Source organism: Phacochoerus africanus, chromosome 7 (assembly GCF_016906955.1).
Source record: "Phacochoerus africanus isolate WHEZ1 chromosome 7, ROS_Pafr_v1, whole genome shotgun sequence".
NCBI classification, from domain to species: domain Eukaryota; kingdom Metazoa; phylum Chordata; class Mammalia; order Artiodactyla; family Suidae; genus Phacochoerus; species Phacochoerus africanus.
The window spans coordinates 13809879-13833988 of NC_062550.1; the positions used below are offsets into that span (position 1 = coordinate 13809879).

A 24110-nucleotide genomic window follows, 5' to 3' on the forward strand; every position below is an offset into this window, starting at 1 on the left:
TCCCAGATAAAGGAAGCTCACCTTTTTAAATGCAAAACCATTAAAATGTGTTATTATAGATGTTTTATATTTTCCAATTTGGATGGGAATCTTGCTCAAGTACATGCCCTTCCTTAATAACCAAAGTGTACAAAACTCAATTTGCAATTTTCGATGACTAAGGTTGCACTAAGTAGGCTGAGGGGGGCAGGAATTGGCCAGAGGAAGGAAGATGCTGTTTATCCTGGCAGGAAATGGCCTCAGACTCTTTGCTGCTTATTCTGCAGATTCCTTTCTGACAGCTGTCATTTTCAGTTCATCAGCTTCAGTACAGCCCTTTCTGGGCTCGCCCCATCCGTTCTTCCCCTGGCAGCCAAAAAAAGAAAAACCAATGGTATTGAAGTCAGAAAGTCCATTGGTAAAAGAATCATCCACTGTCATGTTGGACATTTAATTGTGAAACATAGCAAACATCCAAAAAGTGAGAGAAAAGACTGGACAACAACGAGTTTTCCCACTTATATGTAATTTTAAGTCAGTAGCCAGTGTGTGCTAACTTAGTTTCCTTAACCCATGCCCACAGCAGACATCACTAATTAATGACCCCATCATTTGATCATCTGGGCTCAGCCCCGACCCCCACAGCAGACATCACTAATTGATGACCCCACTGTCCATCTGGGTTCAGCCCCAACCCCAGTATCCTCACCTAGACAACATCCAGAGAATTGGTAACAGTCCCCAAGCAATGACACAGGAGGTGCAGAAACCTATCCTGTGCACCAGGCATGAGTCACTCTCTTCTCTCCTGCGCTGGGACAGCTCTCTGCTGCTCCAGGGGCTTTCTCTGCTTCTTCCAAGTCTTTGACAATTGGAGACTTCCTGCAGGGAAGGAAAAGGGAAATGCAACTTTAATCTTTACTGCAATCGAGGGAGGTAGGCATTCTGAGTCACATTTCAAGATAAGGAAGCCTCAGCTCAGAAGAGATGAGTCAGTGTGCTCAGTGTTAACTCCTTAATGGTGGGGCTGTGGTCAGAAACCAGGGCTACCTAACTTTGAAGTTGCAGATCAGATGCAGCTCCCTATTTAAAATTAACGTAAGAGTTAACTGCAAGTCATTCAGCGATTCCCCTAGTTGCTTTTGCTTTTTATCCTTGTTTTTAACGTTTTTTTATGAACCCTGCAAGGTGATTTTTATTATCGCTATTTTTTAAGAAGAAATGGAGGCTCAGAGAATTGAAATCCGAGAACAGGTTGGTGGCAGCTCTGGATCTGGTATCAAGCTTGACCCCACAGCTGAGTAATCTTTTTACAACTATTGAAAACCCTCCCTGATCTCAAATTGTAAAACTTGCCCCAACCCCAGCTTGCCCTGTCTCCCAGAGTTCTTGCCTTTATTTTTCTCCATAGCAGTTATCACCGAGCAGCATATTATATTCTGGACTTATTTATTTTGTTGATTATGTCTCACCAACTAGAATGGAAACTCTGGGACTGCAAGGCTGTTTATCTGTTTCATTCATCAGTATATCTTTATGCTTATAAAAGACTGCCTGGTATGTGCTCGATAAATTTTGTGCAACAAATGAACTATTACAGATCCTTGTCTTGACGCATTTGTGGTGCTCTGGAAAGAGCCTTGTACTTAAAATCAGAAAACCTGGCCCCAGGACTGGATCTATGGCTTCAAGCATAACTCCCGCCTTCCATGAGCCTCAGTTGGCCCACCTATGAAATGGCCAGTAAACAAACCCAGCCCAGGCTGCCATGAGAGCTGAAGGAGTTAAGGTGTGCAAAGGGCTGCAGGCCACAGAAAACTTGTCCTGGATGCCTTTCCTTCCTCTGAAGTGAAGGCGTCCACATTCAACCCCCTCATGCTGTAAGAGCCATGGCCTGCCTCTGGGTTCATGTTCCCTGATACGAAGCTCACCAAGAAGAAACAACAGCAGCATCACCGGGGCTCCATTAGAAGTTAAAAACAAGACGCATATGAACAGATCCTACAGACACTTTGCAGCATCATTCGGCACAGCAAGGCCAGGGAACAGGTGGCCCCGTGGAAACACCAGAATGCCTCATTGCTCTCACATGCGGGCCATGTGTCACCAGCTCTTTAATCACATGGTGGGCAGCAGAGCCCAGGGTGGATGGCACCCAGAGCTCTACAATAGGCTGCCCAAGGCCAGCCTCCGCTGCATGTTCAGTTCTAGAGCCTGAAGCCCCAGGATGGTCAGAGGAGTCGCTAGAGGGAGGAGCCATGGGGTCAGATACTCAAGGGCCATGTCTGGGCCTTAGACCCGCACCAGCTTCATGCATCCTTCCTTCACACCCCTGGGCTCCGGTTGTAACCTGTACACAGTGCCAGGTGCCCAACCCTCCTGTGTCTTTATTAGCAGCCCCTACCTTCTTCTCCTTCCTCCCCTTACTGACCCCCTGCACAGTGCATAAGGGGACAGCTCTGGAGCAAGACTGCCTCACATAAAAGGTTAAGAATCCTGCCTGTGGGATTTCAGGCCACTTCAACTCTCTGTACCTCAATTTTCTCATGTGTAACATGGGAAGCAGGTAGGACCAATCCCACCTGATGGGCTTGATGAGACTCCATAAGGTGAGACAGGTCGGGAGTTGAGATCATTGTAGCACACTGCACATCCCCCACCCTGCCTGAGTTTTGTTTGCATCATGAATACACAGTTTGACAATTGCTAGCTTGCTTCTTGTCCCCTCACTCAGACTGTATAAACAGTTTAAGTGCAGAAACCAGAGTTCATTCTCCTTTCCGAGCACAGGGCTTGGCGTGAGACAAGGACCATAAAGTGTGCACAGTGGACACATTTCTCCTGATACCTGGAAGGGAAGAGACCCTACCTTTTTATTTCCTCGGAGCCTTGGTTAGGGCTGGGCACACACCCTCTCTGAACCTTCACTGAATGGTCCTAAGCCTGAGCCTCTGCCCTCCCCCGAAAGAATGAAAGTGGTCCACAGCTTGGTTTCTTTGGAAATCAGCCTCTTGGGTTTCCTGGAACTCTCTTGACGAGTACACACAGCAGGCAACCAGGCAGCTCGTAATCTTTCTCTGCCTGTCCACGTGATTTAATAAACTTAACCGCTTCTTGGAAACCACAGGAAAGAGCCCTGAATTAGGTTCTAGAGATGTGAATGAGAGCCCCGGCTTTTCTGAGGGCATCTGTGGTGTCCCAGCTTTCTCATCCATCAACTGGAGGCAAGCAGGCAGCTTTTCGGGTCTCATTTAGATACTGGGAGGAAATGGATGAAGACTTGGAGGGTACGGTCACTGAAAGTGACAGTGGAAAATGGAAAGCAACACTCCTGAGTATTGTTGTTTTTTCTCTTTTCTTTTCTTTTTTTCTTTTTTTTTTTTTTTTTTTAGGGCCGCACCTGCAGCATATGGAAATTCCCAGTCTAGGGGTCACATTGGAGCTACAGCTGCCTGCCTACACCATGGTCACAGCAACATGGGATCCAAGCTGCTTGTGCGAACTATACCACAGCTCACGGCAACGCCAGATCCCCAACCCACTGAGCGAGGCCAGGGATTGAACCGACGTCCTCATGGATACTAGTCAGATTTGTTTCTGCTGTGCCACAAGGGGAACTCCTCTCCCCACTGCTCTAAGGCATCAGACAGATGCGTGTTGCATGAGGAAGTGTGGCCTCTGAGACTCCTACTCGGTCCCGTGTTCTATCACTTACCGGCTCCAAGGGTTCAAGAGGCGTGTTAGTTTAGGTAACACAAGCAATTGCAAAATGTGCTCGGCAGGCTGGAAGTTTATGACCCACAGGAAGTCCCAGTAAGTGCTCCTGATTGACAAGGAAGCTCTCCTCCAGGCTCAGGGCTCAGACCCCATCCCTTTTGTGTCTCTGCTCTCCACAGAGCATCCTCTACTGGGTGTTCCTGCTCTGGCTGACAAAGAGAAGACTGCAGGAGATAGTCTTGAAAGTGGCGCCTGTAGTAGCCAGAATCTACCCACATTCTGCTGACCTGAACTTGGTCATACAGATACCCTTCCCTGGAGGCAGGTTGGGAAGACAGCCTGGCTGTGCTGTGCTCCCAGGAAAATATGAGAGCATGAATGATACTGCTGAGCACAGAACATCTGCCACCAAGGGAGCACATGATTCATTCCTCTACAGTCACAGAACCTTCTAATGTTAGAACTAGTAAGAGCCCCATGTGATCCAGCAATTCCACTCCTGGGCAAATATCAAGACAAAACTATAATTCAAAAAGATACATGCATCCCAGTGTTTATTGCAGCACTATTTACAAGAGCCAAGACAAAAGTAACCTAAATGTCCATTGATAGAGGAATGGATAAAGAAGGTATGGTCGGTATACACAGTGGAATACTACTCAGCCATCAAAAAGAATGAAATAATGCCAATTACAGCAACATGGATGGGCCTAGAAATTATCACACTAAATGAAATTAGACAAATACTATGATATCATTTTGTACGGAATCTAAAATATGATACAAGTGGAAGTTCTTGTCATGGCTCAGGGGAAAATAATCTGACTAGTATCCACAAGGACGCAGGATTGATCCCTGACTTCAATCACCGGGTTAAGGATCCGGTGTTGCCGTGAGTTGTGATATAGGTCACAGGTGCGGCTCGGATCTGGCATGGCTGTGGCATAGGCTGGTGGCTACAGCTCCAATTGGACCCCTGGCCTGGGACCCTCCACATGCCGCAGGTGCGGCCCTGAAAAGGCAAAAAAAAAAAAAAAATGAACATCTACAAAACAAAAACAGACTCATGGACATCGAGAACAGACTTGCAGTTGCCAAGGGGGAAGAAAGGATTGAGGGTTGGGATTAGCAGATGCAGACTATTATATAGAGAACGGATAAACAAGATCCTAGTGAATAGCACAAGGCACTATATTCAATACCCCGTGACAAGCCATAATGGAGAGAATATAAAAAAGAACAGATATGTGTATAACTGAATCGTTTTGCTGTATAGCAGACGTTAGTGCGACATGGTCAATCAACTGTATGTCAATCAACGTGGGGGGACTGGGAAGATCCCCAGAGATGGATGAATGAGGCATTGTCATGACTGGACTACATCCAAGAACTTGGGGAAAATAAGCCTGGGTGTGAATCAGGGCGCTCTGTTCATTCAGTGGGTGACCTTGACCCAGGGTCTGAACCATCCAGGTGATGAATGTCTTTGTCTCTAAAGCAGAGCGGTCTCTGACCCCCGGGGATGGTGTGAGTATTCATGAGAACGTGCCTTTGATGTTCTCAGCTGGTCCCCTGACCTAGTGAGCACGAGATCCTTGAAGCCCAAACTCTCGGTCTTGCTGTCGGGACAAATGACCTGCTCAAGGTGGAGTAGTAAATGCGTGTCGGAGGAACCCAGCCTCAGAGGGTCCAGTTACAGTCTCTCTGTGTAGTTTTTCCTGAGTCCAAACAGGCGTCCGTGAGGCCGGAGACCAGGGACACACTTCCGTCCACCCTGAGCCCTCAGGCATGACCAGCCATCATCTCTGGCAGCTCAGAGGTCAATCTAGGCCACTGTCCTTAAGGATGGGAAGAAATAAATGCAAACTGCTTCAAGGCCGTTTTCCCTTGAGTCCAAATCTCCTGTGCCTCAGCTGGCTGCCCAAGGAAGCAATTTAGCAAATGCGTTTTATCTCAGGAGAAATCTGTCTTTTGTTTCTGTGACTTGCTTGTCAGGCGCTCCTTGCCCCCCATGCGATGGGAGCAGAGTGGGGTTGGGAGCGGAGTGGGGTAGCGTTCTGACCCTGTTAAGAAAAGCCACCCCTACCTCCAGCTCAGCATCTCCCTGGTGAAATTACCTGGGTGGAAAGGAGGCAGGTTTTCAGCTGCTCCAGTCTCCCTCCTGAGATAACATCGGCTGTGCAGTCAGCAATAGGCAGTCATAGATTAGAACTTGAAAAGGTACATAATGTCATCATAATAACATTGCCAAGGTGCGTGTAGCGCTTTACAGTTTACACAGCACTTGTACCTGCATTAGCTCAATGAGGAAATTGCAGGGAATTACTTAAGTACAGAAAAGTATAAAGAAGCCAATAAAACTCATCTATGGATCCACCACTCAGAGCAAAGCTTGGTTCACATTGTAATGAGTTCCCTTTGGTCTCTTTTCTAAGTGGTTTGTTTGTCTTTTTGCTCTAAGGAGATCATACTGCATATGCATTTTGATGGCCTGCTTTGTTCACACAGCATTGTGTCTCCTGCCAGCTCATTGGCGCCTCACATCCATCCCCCAAGAGAGAAGTACTTGTGCTATGAGGTGTCCCTGGTGTGAGGTCCAGAGGGCTGGATTCGCAATCCCGGACGCTGTTCTCTAGCAGGAATTGGCAGGCTACCGACACCTTGTGAGCATCCGTTGGCTCCTTCGTAAAACAGTGCTGAAGGATTGAATTAAGAAAACAATGCCGCAGATTTAGCACTGCACCTGGCGCATAGGAGGTGCCTAGTCCATATTAGAGCAGAGGTATGAGCCACCATGTTGATAATAAGTATAATCTTAAAGCTCCAGGAAGGCAGCTGGTTGGTCCAGAGTCCCATAGACTCTGACATCACATGTCTGATGTCGTACCTGCTGTGCTTTCGCAGTCCCCAGTGTGGCTGATGACCTTGGGATGTGGTTATCATTGAACCACATTGGTGCCATGAAGTTCATAGATGGAGGCTTTTTTTTTTTTTTTTAAAGGCCATATCTACGGCGTGTGGAAATTCCCAAGCCAGGGAATGAATCTGAGCCACAGCTACAACCTACGTCACGGCTGTGTCAAGGCTGGGTCATTTAACCCACTGCACGAAGCCAGGAATTGAACCTGAGCCTCTGCAGCAACCCAGGCCCACTGCTGTTGGATTCTTAACCCACTGCACCATGGCGGGAACTCCAACGGAGGCTACTTCTCTCCTGGGACTGCTGGTAGGGAAGTCCCAGCTAGGGAAGGCCATACATTGGTAGTTGTTGGAACACTTTCATTGGTTGCTGTTCCCTCTCTTAGCGTGCTGTGGCTATGCTACATCCAATAGAGTCTTGGTGGGCACACGAGACGCACCAGGTGTTCTGGGTTCAGGGCATTCAGGGATGGATGGGACACAGCTCCTGCCTTTAGGAGTCCCTATATGGGAGTTTTTCAGAAAATGGCTCTTGGGGCTCTTGACCTTGATGTGTCATTTTCCCCATCTCAAGGGCATATGCCTGTGTAAGGATAAGGGAGTAGAGAGACCCCACACGGGCATTCCTCATATTCTGGTCACTGATTTCCTTTCTCAAGTGATGGGGCTAAACAGCTCTGAAATCTCATCAAAGAAGGACCCCCTGCTTCACACATACAGGCTCTGTTCACTTGCACACGTCCACACACATCCCCACTCTCCTCACTGGACTGGAAGCTACATGCTTCTATCAGCATATTGAAAACACAGCACAAAACAAATCCCCCCCCTCCCCCCAAAAACCACCCCATCTTTGCAAAGAGCTTGGCTGATGTGTGCTCTCTGAAGGGGAATAATTGCTCGTGTTCCTTGGCAGGTTGGGCGAGAAAGGGAAGGTGGATGTTGGCTGGCTAAGTTTCCTCCTGGAAGCCAGCGGTGGGGTTTCCAGGGCATATCCGGGTTCAAGGACAAGGGCACCAGGACTGTCTCTGACACTCATGAAAGAGAAGGCTACCCAGCCGCACCCAGCCCTCCTCCCTGCCCCCCAGACCCTTGCTGTCCCATCTCCTTCAGGTCACATTTCAGGGACAGCACATGTGCACCTATGTGTCTCTGGGAGCCCAGGCGTCTCCCTTTCCTAATTGTGATAACAACCACGATGATAGATGGCATGTGTGAGTCACTCCAAATGCCATGCTCTTCATTTGCAGCATTTTCTGGGAACCTCCCGCCATCCCCTAGAGGTAGCCACTGTTACTATGCCATTTTCTTTCTTTGCTTTTTAGGGCCGCAGCCGCGGCATATGGAGGTTCCCAGGCAAGGGGTCAAATCGGAGCTATTGCCACCAGCCTGCGCCACAGCCACGGCCACGCCAGATCCAAGCCATGTCTGCAAACGGCACTACAGCTCTTGGCAATGTCGGATCCTTAACCCACTGAGCAAGGACAGGGACTGAACCCGCAACCTCATGGTTTGTTTCCGCTGTGCCACGACGGGAACTCCACGATCTCCATTTTACAAGTGAGGAAACTGAAGCTCAGAAGGTTCCATGACTCACTCACTCACCCAAGATCACACAGGCAGGAGTGGAATTAATCTTGCATCTGCTTCTTGGCTTGAGGCTGAACGAGCATCTTCTCTGGAGAGGCGGCTGGATGTTCAAGGGACAGAGACCCAGGTTTGACCTCCCTGGGTGACTCAAGGACTGGAAACTGCTTTCTCAACTTTCAAACGAGGCTGTGCTTGCCTCCACCGAGGGCTTTAAAGGAAAGGAAATTCAGCACACCCAGCACCTTGCATAGAGGCTGGAGCATCCTTGTTTGCTCTCTCAGCCTTTTTAGCCATCTCAGACTTGCAATATAGGAGCAAGGAATGGTCTTAAGAATGACCACCTTTTAGAGGACGTGAAAGGAAAAGGACAAGGACAGGCCTTAACTTCACAGTGACCGCAGCCGCCTTGTGTGCAGTGGGTGTTTTCCCTGCAGGCAGCGCACGCATATTGAGCACCTGTCCTGCAGGGGGCACAGTGCTGGGGACAGTGGTGAAGTGTCCCAGTCTCGCCAGGGTCATTTCAGTTCAAACAGACAGCTAGCTGCTTTAATGGATTTGTGAATTGAGTGGTCCTGGAGCACAGAGAAGAAATGGAGTAGCCTATAAAGGTTTCACAGAGAAGATGCCATTGAAACTGAACCTTGAAAATAAGAGGTCCCTGGGTGGAGAAGAGTGGGTGACATGAGACAGGGCATGGCAGAGAGGGAAGATGTGCAAGATCACGGGGGTGCGGCAGGACAGGTGAGCTTGGGGAGCAGAGGGAAGCTCACTGGCACAAGGACAGGAGTTCCCGGGGCTCAGCAGGCCTTGGCACTGCTATGGCGCAGGTTTGATCCCTGTGGCATGAACTTCTGCATGCCATGGGCCTGGCAAAAAAGAACAGCAGAGTATGTGGCGATTGATGGGTCAGAAAGAGAGTGTGATTGTCAGTGAGGATTTGGGGTTAATCCTGCTGCTCAGAAGGGGTCACCCACTCGTAGGATCTTAGGTGGAATGAGTCTAGTTTTCTGGCCTTATACTAGTTACCTTGTTGGCATGGTGGGATTTTCAAATAGGCAAGGATGCAGATTCGGACTTGAAAAGCTAAAGAGCATATTCCCAGTTGCATCCTTTCTAAAAGTTAAAAATGTTAAAGATACTGGAATGTCTCATAGATCACTGGGTCACAGCTGATCCCCCAAGTGGCCTCCGGAAATACACAGGTGCATTTGGAGCTGTGTACGGCCATCTGGAGAATTCCATGAGCATTTATCAGGCCAGGGCCCAGGAGGCTAACTGCTCTGTGATAAGTAGAACAGGCTCACAAAATGAAAAGGTACCCCGCACAAAATGGCAATGACAGTATCAGCTGTCTAGTGCTCAAAACCTGTAAAGCCACAGTGGTGTGTATTGAGAAGTATCTATGGTGGTGGCTTAGCTGATCTTGGCTGGCCTGTCTCCCACGACTGGGGCAGTTGGGAAGACTGCTTTATCCCACGTGGCTCTCATCATCACCCCGCCGCCAGGCTGGCCCAGGAATTTTGTTTGTTTTTAAATTATTATTAAAGTGTAGTCGATTTACAGTGTTTCATCAAGTTCTGTTGTACAACAAAGTGACCCAATCACACTCATTTCCATGTGCTGCACAGCAGGATCCCAGTGCCCATCTGTTCCAGATATAACAGTTTGCATCCCCCAGACCCCCCAAATGCCCATCCCTCCCACTCCCTCCCCTCCCCCGGAACCCCAAGTCTTCTCCTCTTGGCCATGCTTTGTTTATGTCTGTTATTTTTAGCCTGCACTGTCTTAAGGCCTAGCCTCAGGATTGTGGTAACATTGTTTCCCCTCCGTTCTGTCAGCCAAAAGCAAGTCACAAGTCCAGCCCAGGTTCAAGGATTAATGCTCTATAGTAAGCAGGACCAAAAGTCACATGACAAAGGGGAAGGGTGTGTGAGAGAGAGAGAGAGAGAATTGGAGCAATTAATGCCGTCATCTGCCAGAGCATACATACATCTTGAGAAATAAGGCCATGGCTTAACCTATCAAGGCAATGATCTTAACTATTAGGTCATACGAAAGCGTGAGTATATTTTCTTGTTGATTACTACACTATTGGTTTGAAGATTTAACTCTAGCTCTAGCCAGTATAAACTTTAATCTACATTCAACTATATGTCATCACATAATGGACAAGGCTCATGTAACAGAAGAAATATTAGAAGCAACCATGGGACCATTGGCAAGTTGTTTTCTTTAAATTTTATGGAGATATAATTTGCATGATAAATCCACCCATTCTGAGTGTACTTGGGTTTTCACAAATGTGTACACCCGTATAACCATCACTCTGATGATGAGGTAAAACTTTCCCATCACCCAAAAGCTCCTCTCCTTCTCTTCCCCGCCCACTCCTTGTGCTACCTCACACCCACTGATGGAACGTCTATCACTGTTGAACTTGTCTTCCTTCGACATTGCACTTCTTCACCTCTAAAGAAGGCATAGTCACACCTCCCTGGGAGGAATATGGTGAGGTTTACATGAGGTAGTTGGGTATCAGGCAGCTCCATATCAGCAGATCTAAAAGCATGGATATCTGCATCCACTTATGTCAAATGCTAAGTCCCCTGTTAGCAGGACAGCAGGCTCGTTCACTAGTTGCTTGGAAAGGCAAACAGTAGAGCTAACTAAAGAACCTCTATAAGCAGATGAATGAGGCAAAAGACATCGGAGCATTAGAAGAGAAGAGTGGGTACTGAGACTTCATGAATTTGGATGAAATTAAAGGAAAGGATGTTTTGCTTTGTTTATGGGTTCTGTTTTTCTTTCCAATACCTGGTACAGAGATTGAGGTCTGTAGCTCTAGGGAGAGAAAAACATCAGGTCACACAAAGGTACTGCCCCATTTTTGTGACTATGTTCTTGGACACTTTTCTCCTTTTATTTGAAATTGTTCTGCTGGGTTGTTAAGGAAAATGTTTTTTGTTTGTGTAGGAGTTTATGGTTGCTTATATATTTGTCATTGTTAACCACAATCACTCTCAGCTCTGAGGGTTCAATCCACCAGATGGTAAGGCAGCAGCCCTTTATTAATCACCTCTTTGAGGTCAGACTGAATTGCAGAGAAAAATGGAAACAGAATCCTGACCTCCGTTTGGCCCATCAACAACATCCAATGGGAAACAGACTCCAGGGACAGGCATGATGATGAGCAGGCCCCTGTGGGGATTCCCTTCTTGTTCCCAAGCCCTGTTTCCTACCTTTCAGCTCCAGAAGCAGCTCTCCGAACTGGATGAGGACGACTTGTGTTATGAGTTCCGGCGAGAGCGTTTCACCGTCCACCGAACCCACCTGTACTTCTTGCACTATGAGTATGAGCCCGCTTCAGACAACACGGACGTCACCCTGGTTGCTCAGCTCTCCATGGACAGGTATGGCACAGCCCCACCCCCACCCCCCCACAGTCCCCACTCCTGCCTTTTACTCAACTGAATGGAGAAGGGAGAAATGGCTTCACAGGCTTAGAACATTGAAACCGATAAAGCAGGGCTATGTCCCATCCCCTCTCCAGTACTGAAAACCAAGGGCTCCTGTCTTTTGGTGGTGGTAGTTGTTTTCTAGGATGGAGAAAGATTTGAATCTAAAAAATAGAGCTCTGTTCAAATTACCTCGAGGAGGGGGGGGGTTGTATTATAAGGAAACATGTGAACTAGACCCGCAATTGCTGCTGGAAAGCAATTGCTGTTTCTTTTCCTTATGATGCAAGGATCATTCATTGAGCCTTTATCACGAAGTTGTGACGTGATCCCTACCCTTATGTGTTTTACAGTCTGTTACACTGGCTCTCATCCTTGACTGGGGACAAAGTGAATCACCTGAGGAGCTTTTAAAAACAAATTCGTGGAGTTCCCACTGTGGCCCAGGGGGTTAAGAATCTGACTGCAGTGGCTTGGGTCATTGCAGAGGGGTGGGTTCAATCCCTGGCTTAAAGGTTAAAAGGTTAAAGGATTCAGCATTGCTGCAGCTGTGGCAGCATAGGACACAGCTGTGACTTGGATTCAGTCCCTGGCCCAGGAACTTCCATACGCCACGGGTGCAGGCAACTGAAAAAAAAAATTCACTGTCAGGCTCCACTGCAAACCAGTTGAGTAAGACTCTTTGTTGGGTGGGGACTTTACATTGTTTTAAGTTTGTCACGTGAAGCCAGGATGGAGAACATGAGACTAGCGGTATAACAGCACTAAATAATGGAGTCAAATGATTATAACTGTGATAAGTGCTTTGAAAGATTGGAGGGTGATATTAACAGTGTCAAGTGAGGGACCCTCTTTAGGTGGTGTGGTGGGGGAAAGACTTGCTAAGGAGGAGACGTTTCTGCAGAGACCTGAGGATGAGAAAAGGAGACAAGCAGGTGAGTTGCTAAGAGAAGTTTTCCAGGCAGACACGGTAGCAAGTGCAAAGGCCCTGGGGTGGGAAGGGCCTTGCATATTCAGACACCTGATCAAAGACTAGTGTGGCTGAAGCAAAGCGGGAGGCTTGAGAGGAAAGTGGCGTGGATTAAGATTTATAAATAGTGGAAACTTAAAATATTTGGATTTCATTCTAAGTGTTGTGAGGACTTAACTGTAGAAGTTTACGCAAAGTTTTATGTTCTAGGTTATGTTTTTGAAAACATCTCTCTGTCAGAAGGGGAATGGCTTCAAAGGGCTATGTGGTCTTTCTATATCTGACCTGTGTGTCTTCGGCCCACCTTGCCTGGCCATCTTCTTCTTTCGCAGCGGCCGTCCTCGCCCCAATTTCTTTCATGTCCTTCCCCCCTCAACTCCTACAACTAGGGATGGAGTTTGTCTCATTCTGTCTTTGAGCCATTTTGGAGATGCCTATCCAGCCTATGAATGAGATGCCACGGGGTTGTTTTTAGGATGAAATGAGTCAATGCCTAGAAAGTGTTGAGAACAGTAGCTGGCACACTTAATTCAATAAATGCCACGTGTTATCATCTATGAGTGATTGAAGAATGAGTGAACAAAGGAAGGAACACGCACTTGGACAGGAAAAGGTCTGCCGATAGTAAGCCATCTGGGGGTTTTGGAGAGTGAGTGCAACGTTGCATGTGGAGGCGTCTGGGAATGACACGTGTTGAGTGTGGCTCAGAAGCAGGTTCTTTGTTCTGTGAGTCCCACCGCTTGTTGGCAAGGGACAGCTTGTGGCGTTAAATGGCTTCGTGGGCTAGTGGTTTCCCTCCAGGACATCTGTGCAGAAACTCAGGGAACTTGCTGACCATCCCAGGTCACAAAGCCCAAATGAGACACAGAGGACAAGCACAGAGCTCGGACGCCAGCTCGGTCCTTAACCTGCCGCATCATCTCAGGCAAGATCTTTCCCTTCTCGCGGGCTCAGTCTTCTCACCTCCAGAGTCCATGTGACCGCTCAGCAGATACTAGGTAAAGGATCTATTACTCTCGTGGGGCTGGGAATACAGAAGCCCTCATTCCTGCCTTCAAGGAATAGGCAGTGCATTCAAAGCTCAGACCATGTGTTAGTTTCCTACTACTGTTTAATAAATCACCACGAATCTTGCAGCTTAAGACAGACACATTTTTTTAGCTGACAGTGATACGGGTCAGGAGTCTGGACATGCATTAGCAGGTTCTCTGCTTGGGGTCTCAAGCCTGGAATCCGGGTGTCAGCTGGGCTGTGATGGCATCTGGGAGTCGGGGTGCACTTCCAAGCCCATTCAGGTTTTGGCCGAATTCAGCTCTAGGACCGAGGTCCCTGTTTCCTTGCTGGCTGTTGGCCGGGGTCCTTCTGAGCTCACAGAGGCCGCCCTCAGGTCTGAGCTGTGTGGAGCAGCTTACTTCTGCAGACCCAGTCTATTATGTCCTGTAATCATGGGAGTAAGATCCTGTCGTATTCCAGGTTCTGCTCATACTCAAGGGAGAGACGATACAGGGCAGATACACCAGGGTACAGGAGTCTTGGGGCCACAGGCAGGAAACCCGTTCTGATAATAGAGAGATGCTGTGAGAACCCACGGGCGGAGCCCCGATCCCAGATAGGGCAGAGAAAGGGAGAGGGAGGGAGGCTGAGTGGACTGACAGTAGGAGGCTCGTGGGAAGAGAAGGACCCCCTTCCCCACCCCACCCCCACCCCCTGGTTGGAGCATTCAGCACATTCATGGGACCAGGACAGAGAGGATGCCAGGCCTAATGGGGACATACCAGGTCACAGCTTAGGTGCTGAGGCTGAAGAAAAGGGGAGTAAATGAACTTGACCAAGTAGGCAGGGCTGGGGGAAAGCAGGGGAGGTGGCCAGACCTTCCAGCTCAATCTGTCAAGCTCCCTGAGGGACTGACCCAGACCAGTGTCCCAGGTCACCCCTAGACTCCGTGATCAATCAGGTACATGTACCCTCCGCCACCAAGCACAGCAGTAAGTCACCTGCCATAACAGTCTGTTCTTGGCACTTCTCTCTCCTTCTCCTCCAAGCCATTTAAAATGAACATTAGATCTAATCCTCGACATGCTGGATGATGGTCTGGGTGGGTCTTCTGTGCTCCAGGCAGCATAAATGCACCTCAGTCCGCTTAGACGAGGCCCCTGAAGCCCAGAGACTAGGATCTGCCCAGGTGAGCGAGTTCCAGGTGATCCCAGGTTCCCATCTTTCTGAGCCTCCTGATTTTCCTTGGACACATCCACGCCTCCTATTCATACATTCACTTTATCACTGAGCTATTCTGCGTCAAGATTAGTGGCCAGTGGCTACCTCTGAACTCGAGAGAAAAAGTGTGATGCTGCGTGGAAGCCCTGGCGCACATTTCACTCAGGAGGTGCTTGCTGAACAGTCAGACCACAGCATCTGTACATGGTGGGTGCTTAGGAGCGGGAAGGGGAGGTAGGGAAAAAAGAGGGCAAGACCTGGGTTCCCATTCAAATCGTACCACTTACTAGCTGTGTGAATTTGGGCAAATTACGTACGCTTTTTGAGCCTCACTCTACTTACCTATGAAGTGGCAATGATATTGTCAAGTTCACAGATCACTGTCTGGGTTTTATAAAGAAAGCAGCTTGAAAGTGCCCAGTGCAGAGCAGGTGTACAACAAACATTAATTTCCCTTAAGGTTTTTTACCTTTATGCTGGCTCTGGAATTTGCTCCCTGGAATTTACAATTGGAAGGAAAAAATTTTTGGAGCTCCCGTCGTGGCTCACCATCCACGAGGATGAGGGTTCGATCCCTGCCTTCACTCAGTGGGTTAAGGATCTGACACTGCTGCAAGCTGCAGAGTAGGTCACAGATGTGGACTGGATCCAGCATGGCTGTGGTTGTGGTGTAGGCTGGCAGCTGCAGTTCCAATTTGACCCCTAGCTTGGGAACTTCCATATGCCGCAGATGCAGCCCTTAAAAAAAATAAAAAATAAAAAAAGCAGAGTTCTCATCGTGGCTCAGCGGAAATGAATCTGACTAGTATCCACGAGGACACAGGTTCAATCCCTGGCCTTGCTCACTGGGTTAAGGATCCGGCATTGCCGTGAGCTGTGGTATAGGTCGCAGACACCTCTCGGATCTGGTGTTGCTGTGGCTGTGGCATAGGCCAGAGGCTACAGCTCCAGTTCAGCCCCTAGCCTGGGAACCTTGATATGCCTTGGGTAGTGCGGTCTTAAAAAGACAAAAAATAAATAATTAAAAAAGGAAGGAAAAAAATGTAATCATTAACAACCCACATCCATTCTTATATATACGCTTGTTACCAACAAAAGAATACAGACAGGACAGAGCCCCTCCTTCTGCGGCCAGCCCAGATCATCCTCCCAGCCTGGGCTGCAGGAGACCCAGCAGCACCTCCCCTCACAGCCCAATTACAAGAAAACCCCCACGGGAGTTCCCGTCGTATCCATGAGGATGTGCGTTCGATCCCTGGCCTCGTTCAGTGGGTTAAGGATCTGGTGTTGCCGTGAGCTGTGGAGTCAGGTAGCTGATGGTCCCTCTCTCTCTTTTCTGGCAGCTGCAGCTCCAATTCGACCCCTAGCCTAGGAACTTCCATATGATGCAGGTATGGCCCTCAAAAGACCAAAGGAAGGAAGAAAGGATGGGAAAGGAGAAGGAAGGCAGGCAGGCCGGTCCACCCACCCTTCTCTCGTTTGCTGCAAACACTAACTGTAGACACCTTCCCTTCAAAGCACATGCCTCCCCCTCCCCCAGCATGGCAGGTGCATGATCCCCCCTAACACGTTGTGACAAGTACTGCCATCCGGACAACACTGCCGCGAACCCAGGGAATTCCACACCCTAGCAAGAGGCACTCAGCGGGACATAATCAGAAACTAGAAAGCAGTACCACGAGCTGATGAGGACGGCAGAAATCCCTCCTTCCACTCCATCCTACGCATCCAATTATGATGCGGCAGGCTGATGGGTGCCTGTTGGATTGATTTTTAATTGAAGAAACATTTCGGGTGTGTTTGTAAACCTTTGAGTCAGAAGTAGGCCCTACGTGAGTGCCACGGTGAATTAGGGGAGCCGGCGTGCCAGCTCCAGTGCCTGGCTCCCTCTAGAATTCTGTTCAGAAAGAATGAATGTTGCCAGCCACGGCCGAGGAACCGGCAGGGCTGCTCCTCGCCCAGCCACTCGCTGGGGAGGCTTCCCTCCCATCACAGCAGTGGACGGGAATGCGGAGAGGGCAGAGCAGGCCAACCAGGGTGGATCCTGATCACAGCACCCTGGCTGCTCCTTGGACCAAGTTGTCCAGGTACCAGCCACAGTTCCAGGGAGTCACGTGGCTGATGGGCCCTCTCTGTTTTCTGCAAGTGGAGGAAAGAGAATGTGCACTGAGCCCACAGGGTCTCATCCTGCACAGCCATGCTGCTCTGGCTGGCAGCACAGTATCTCCCAGGAGCTAGTTAGAATTCAGGTTCACGGGCCCCTCTCCAGACCCGCCCAACAGGACTCTGTACAGTGGGGCCCAGGAACCTGTGTGGTGACTCTGAGCCTGCTGAGGTTAGAAAAGCACCATTCTAGAGAGTGAAAGGTATTCCTCTCCCCACGTGACAGCCAGGGCAGTCTTTAAAAATACACATGAAAAGTCTGGGTTTCCCATATGGCTTAGTGGAAACACACCCAACTAGTACCCACGAGGACGCAGGTTCGATCCCTGGCCCCGTTCAGTGGGTTAAGGATCTGGGTTGCCGCAAGCTGTGGTGTAGGTCGCAGACGCGGCTTGGATCCCACATGGCTGTGGCTGTGGCACATACCAGAAGCTGCAGCTCCAATTTGACCCCTAGCCTGGGAACTTCCATATGCCATATCTGTGGCCCTGGGGAAAAAAAAAAAAAATATATATATATATATATGTGTGTATGTATGTATATATGTATGTATGTATGTATGTATTAAGTCACATCATTAAACTGTGTGATGCTTTCTCAGGGCCTTTAGAATAGTATTAGAGCTGCCCACCATGGCCTGGAGCCCCCATGCCCTGGCACCTGCCCATCCCCCAGCACCCGCTCTCCTGCCCCTTGCTTACTCATGTGCTGCCCACGCTGGTTTCTTCCTACCGAGGGCTGATCCCTCTTCCTTCTCCAGGCACATCCTTCTGATTGTCCAGGTGTCACGCTTACCTCTCCAGCAGCCCTGCCCTCGCCGGCACTCATTTCCCGTTCTGTTGCTCCTCCAGCCCTCAGTTCGCTCTCTGAACGTATCGTGGTTTGTTTATTGCCTCCTCTCCACTAGTGCAGGAGCCTTGTCTTTCTCGTTCATCCTGGGGCCCAGCACAATTATCTCCACATTGCAGATGCTCAGTAGATACTTGGGTGAGTGCGTGCTGGAAAGGCAGGAATAGAGCCTGAGGAGGAAATTGCGGCTGTCATGGACTAAGCACACGCTGCACACCCAGCTCTGAGACAGACACTTGGCAGTCGTGAGTAAGCAGGCTGTTTGCATGGTGGTCACAAGGTTCCAAGAGCAGCTTGGGGCAAGCTCCACCAGGCAGGCACTGTGCAGCACCTCTGCTTGGGTCATGTTTGCTAATGTCTCGTGGACCTAAGCTAGTCCTATTGTTCTTGTGCAGGGTTCTTGGCCTCTGTAATCAATAGAAATTGGTAAGAGTCCAGGCAAGAAATTTAGGCAAGGCTTTACTGGGACCCCTGCTGCACCAGGGGTGCGCGAAAACTAGCAACAGTTGCTCGTGCTCTCTTGCTGGCTCCCCGAGGTGGGGGTGGTGAGTTGGTTTCTTACATGGAATCAGGGTAGGGGCATGTCCACAGTTTGGGTCAGAGGAGTGGTTTAGGCAGTTTGCATGCCCCTTTGGTGGGGTGTGCAGGGGGCATGCGCATAGTACCCTGCTTTTGCTCTTGGCTCTTTAGAAGTGTGGCATTTGGTGTTTTTGTCTTTTTGTATCTTGCTGTCCATAATTTGCCCCCTGCTGCGTGTGCACGCCACTGTTTTTAGTTCCTTATAGCTTCTTTATATTTTGTGGCTTGAGGAGATGTTTGTCCAGATACAAGCACTGCATCCCCCGCAGCAGAGGGTCCCAGGTCCCATCCTGTCTCACCACGGCCAGCCCAGAATCAGTATGGGGGGAGGGTATTACTAAAGGGTATATGCAGGGTGGGGAGGGGGATGATTTGTAGCCATTTTGTCATCAACAAAGTTACTATTATCCTTCACACGCATATGTGGGTAAGAACCTTGAAGAACTATCATCACTAGCCCAGGGCTGCTGACACAGCCCAGAGTCCAAACCCACAGCTGCCCTCTGTACCCTGTGGCCTGCCTGGCTCAGTGCACCACCCTGGAGTCATCTATCTGCCTTGTAGGCAGTGGGTCCCCCTCCAGCAGAGACTCAGCAGCCACCTGCCTGAGCTGCTGATGTTCTAGAATTCCTTCCGACCCCAATCTTGTAGGTTTAAGACTCAGCCATCACCCTTGCTGCTGCCTTACACCTGCACGGACTGTGTGGGGCTTCCTGTCTCGGGACTCCCTGAGGCAGGCCCTGCCCCAGACATCGCTCTGGCCCTTCCTGAGCCTTGGCCTCTTCCTCTTCCCAGCTAGTCTAGTCAAGGTTATTGCTGCTAGTCTAGTCAAGGTTATTGCTCATCCTGAGGGTCAGATCTCACCATGAAGAATTTTAGTGCTTTTCTAGGTATAAGGAGATGCAAGAATTGGGCTCAAGAAGTCTCCTGAAAATATCTAGCTATCTGAAGAGCTGCTCTGACAGTTTTCCCAAAGCACAGAGTGCCTCACTCCTGGTCTCCACCCTGAGCTCCTTTCAGGGCATGTTGAGGGTCAGCCGCCATGGTGGCTCCTGATTTAATCCGGGCAGAGGCAGATGGCAAGTGCCCATCTCCAGTGGCCAATCGAGTGAGGAGGAGGAGGAGGAGGAAGGAATAGAGCGAAGCTGCCACCAAGGTGAGACCACATGCTGGTTTGGGGAAACAGGTGATGAGAAGGTGGGGACATCTTTCTTGGCTCAAAACCAGTTCATGTTGAGTAGTGGTCTGGATCCCGGGCACTGGCGTCCGACAGACCCGGGTATAAATCCTGCTCATCTACTTCATAGCTACATGACTTGAAAGAAGTCATTCTTGGAGCTTCCTAAAACAGTGGTGAGAGTCTCGACAATGTTTATAGCATTACCGGGAATGTTAGGTAACAGCCAAGATGTGGCCAGTACCCTGTAAGCAACAGGTAACGGTGGAGATTTACCATATCACGATCTCGTTTCATATATTATCATTACGATGAGCTGTTTGTCAGTGTTGTTCAGATCCTGGTGGAAAGCAGCTTGTTTTAAAGGAAAAGAGAGAGAGGTTGGGGCAGGTGGCAGGGAGGACAGTGTGTGCTCCATCCTTCGTTTCCGCTGAGTTTCCACAGACCATCTGGGCACCATTCCTGTAAAGTCCACGTGGCTGTGACGTCTGTCACATCAGCAGCACCTTTCTCCTGAGAACCCTGAGTGTTTTGTGTGTCTGTTCCCACTCTAAACTCTTTGCAGAGGTGGGAAGACGGGCGGGACCCAGGCAAGGGGCCTGCTCTTTGCTTGAAAAACTCAGGAACAGTCCAAAACCAGGTCTGGGGGAGACTCGGCTGCAGTCAGGCGTACCTTCTCCACCCCACTCCCTCCAGCAGCTCTGACAGCCACATACTAGAAGTTATTCTTGCCCTTTACTCCCCAAATCTCAAAGAATGTGTGCAGACGGCTCCAGAGTGCAGAGTCTGCCCATTCTGCAGACAGTGAAACTGAGGTGCAAGTGGGATAATTCAAAATTTCAGGATCTCAGAGCCCAGCAGAAACCAGGGCCCTCAAAGCAGAGGCTGAACACAAATCTCAGTGAAAGCAAACCCCATGGAGAAGGTAGTGCCTCTTGAAAAACTGGCTCTGGTCAACTTGATTAACAAGTGTTATACAGTATGAGAAATGGAGGGCGTTTTACCCCAAAGAATATCTTAATCCTCCCTCGTGAAAGAGGAAGCAAATCTAGGGGATGCCAGTTCACGAAATTACTGAGAGGAAGCTGTAAATACATCAGGAAAGCCAATTGGCACAAGATAGGTGTGTCCATTTTCTTTTGTTTAGAAGTATGGAAATGCATGGACTCTATTTCCTGGTAATTGTCTGAATAAAGTGGGCATTTTGACCAGGAGACTGCTGATTATGTACCTCTTGCTGGGTAGGGATGAAAAATTGAAATAGGCTTTTGCTGTTTCTTAACCATAGATTTTATGTACCAGGCACTTCTAATGCTTTTGGGGGGAAAAAAAATCTTTATAGATTTGTCTTCAAACGTTTTTGCAGAAGCCTCTCTGTTGTAAACACCTTGTGTTTTTTCTCTGGGCTCTGTTCTTCTTCCATTCTCTTGGGCTCAGTGCCCCTCAGATAGCCTTACAAAATTGCCTGGCACCCTGGAGCAACAGGGCTCTGAAAAATGAAGACACTGTCATCCTAGGGACCATTCATATGAATTTTTTTCCCTCCCTTTGCCAGATACCCAGTAGTATTCTGTCTCCCAAGTCCTGTCCAGAAACCTGTCCACACACATTTGGTCCAAGTCCAAGAACCAAAGCTGACTGGACACCTAGAGCCTCGACTCCTACATCAGGAAAATGGGGAGGTGACAGCTGGGGCACAGGCTTGCAGGGAGAAGTCTGGGAGCTGTCTGGGGCATAGTAATGAGTCGGTAATTGTGGTTATTTTGAGTCTTGTTTTCATTGCCTGTTTCAGTGTTCTTTGTAACTCATGGATTGGGTTTGGCTAAGTCTCCCATGGCTGGTCACTGCTTTAGGGGAGCAATAGGGCTCCTAGCCACCTTCGCTGAGAGTGAAGGAGGGTATAGGAGTTTTGAGCTGGAAAAGCATCATAACATCATTTAATATATTTTCCCCACCCACGATTGAAGAGAGGAATCTGAAAAGAAAAGGCTCATAGTGAGATAGGACTCTCCACCTTACCCCTTTGGTTGTTAGCATTCAAGGACTAGGAGCAAAAAGGTGAGGGTTTTTGTGCCCATTTTATAGATGAAGGAACTGAGTCTTGCGGATTGGCCCCCATCACACAGTGATGAACGTTTAGAGCAGGGGTTGCGATTTGAAGCTGGTTGACTAATTGCTGATGGAGTGGGAGCCCCCTGCCCTGGAGGCTGCCGGAAGATGCACGGATATGTGGATGATGGCCGCGCATGCGTACCATGCGCGGATTCTCGGCTGATGCACGGGCACCTGGTCGGTGCGCATGCGCAGATGGGTCATGTGTCTCCTCTCTTGCAGGCTCCAGATGCTCGAAGCCATCTGCAAGCACTGGGAGGGGCCCATCAGCCTGGCCCTCTACCTGTCCGACGCCGAGGCCCAGCAGTTCCTCCGTTACGCGCAGGGCTCCGAGGTGCTCATGGGCCGCCACAACGTGGCCTACCACATCGTGTACAAGGAGGGCCAGTTCTACCCCGTGAACCTGCTGCGCAACGTGGCCATGAAGCACGTGGGCACGCCCTACATGTTCTTGTCCGACATCGACTTCCTGCCCATGTACGGGCTCTATGAGTACCTCAGGTGAGGACGCGCGGACCCAGAGCTCCCCTCGGCATCGTCCCGTTAGGATCCCATGGGGCAGCCGACACCCAGAAGGCGAGGGGACCTGCCCACGCTCCCCTCCCCTCCAGAGATGAGGGCCCAACTGTCGGGGGGTGGGGGTGAGACTCCCCAGCGTCTGCCTGTTTCTGATGGACAGACGAAAACCCCCGTTTGCCCCGTGAAACGCGGTGGCAGGGCTGGGTCTAGGAAACCGCTCTTGTCTCCCCGTCGGATGTGTCTTGCTGTAGCTTCTAAGAAAATGTATCATTTCTCTTCCCATTTTGGATCGGACACCCTTCATCTAACCATTCTAGAGAGATCGCTGGCTGTTTTGTAAAACTAAATAGGTGGTGATGGCTAACATTTATTGAAGTGCTTGCCAAGTGCTGGGCACCGTTCTGAGTGCCTGACGAGTGGGATTTCATTCCCTCCCCTTGCGGTCCCTGCCGCGGGGACTATTATTATCTTTTATTTTCCCAACGGGAGACTGTGGGAGGGAGATGGGGAGCTGCACACCTAAAGTGGAGGCGGGGGTCAGCCGGCCTGACTCGAGGGTCATGTGCTTCTCACCATCACGCCGCCCTGGGGCTCTCTGTGACTGACGCCTTGCAGCTGTCTCCACGTGGAGGGGGCAGGCATCCAGTGACTGATGAAGGGTGTAGATGGCTGTATGGGAGTGGCATTTGTTATGGAATAAGCAACCATCTGGGGAAGGGATGGTAGAATTCAAAGTCCCCACATGAGCAAAATAAGTCACAGGATATAAGTGGTTAGATTCTTTTTAATCCTTTATCACTGTCATTTGTCAGCATGAGTTATCTCTGCTCCCGAGGGAGTGCCTGCCTGATCCAGGTGCCGTAAGGGGTGGTTTGCATATATTAATTGTCCTGCTGGATATGTGCATCAAGCCCAAAAGGCAGGCGTGGTTACCCACCCCCTTTTTATTGTGGGGAACAGTGAGGCTCCCAGAGGCGAAGTAACCTGCTCAGGTGCACGTAGCCTGTTCCAGGGTTTGAACCAGTGTCTGTTCTGTTGGACCTGGATTCTGCAGGGTGCCCTGCTTCATTCTTATATGATTGCTCTGGGGTTTTCTGACCATCCCAAACAGGGAAGGATCTGAATTCTTTCTCTCTTGCTATCTTGCTGTCCCCACTTCCTTCCTCCATGGTGGTGTATACCTGTCTGTCTGTCTCTGCCTTACACTCATTCTTAAAAGAACTTCTACGTGGGAGTTGCCTGGTGGTCTAGTGGAACTTGGCACTTTCACCACTGTGGCCCAGGTTCAATCCCTGATCCGAGAACTGAGATTCCATATCAAGCCTCTGCATACCACTGCACTTTTGTAGGGAAGCTAGAGCAGGGGTGTGATAGGCGCTCCCTCTCTAGAGTAAGGAAAGGCAGCCTGTGCTCTCTGTCCACTCTCTGAATCAGCTTTCCTTCCAGGGTTATCTTGGGATGTCAGAGCATCCATCTCCCCTGGGAGCAGGCGGAGTCCCTTCCAGCCTTTGTCTGTTAAGAACAGCAGGTGAGCAACCCCAGAGCAGCATAAGCCTCAGGCAGGAAGGATAGAAGGTATCTTCTCAAAGAGCAGTAGCTGTGGTACAGGGCACCATGAACCCCAATTCCTGACTGGGCGTGGGGGAGAAGGAGGCCTCCAAAAACGGAGCGGTCCTCCAGCTGGGCCTTAAGATCCTCGTATGTGGAGTGAGGGCGCCCCCGTGTGGCCAGATAGCACTTTCAGCCTCTGATTCCTGTGAATTCTGAAACCCCAGTAACTCATGCTCTTGTTGGGGGGTGAGGGGCTTTCAAGGGAACAGATGGTAGAGTGAGGGCTGCCCTCAACCTGCAAGAGAGGGGCCTCGGG

General features: G+C 49.6%; 1 protein-coding gene across 2 annotated transcripts in view; it reads left to right on the forward strand.

Annotated features, from left to right (window-relative positions):
• LARGE1 (LARGE xylosyl- and glucuronyltransferase 1) overlaps nucleotides 1-24110 on the forward strand; it is a 604219-nt gene that overhangs the window by 552296 nt on the left and 27813 nt on the right. For both annotated transcript variants that reach the window (XM_047786443.1, XM_047786442.1), the window contains exons 11-12: nucleotides 11452-11615; nucleotides 21947-22225. In XM_047786443.1, coding sequence (XP_047642399.1) covers nucleotides 11452-11615; nucleotides 21947-22225 — 443 coding nt within the window. The remainder of the gene's footprint in view (nucleotides 1-11451; nucleotides 11616-21946; nucleotides 22226-24110) is intronic.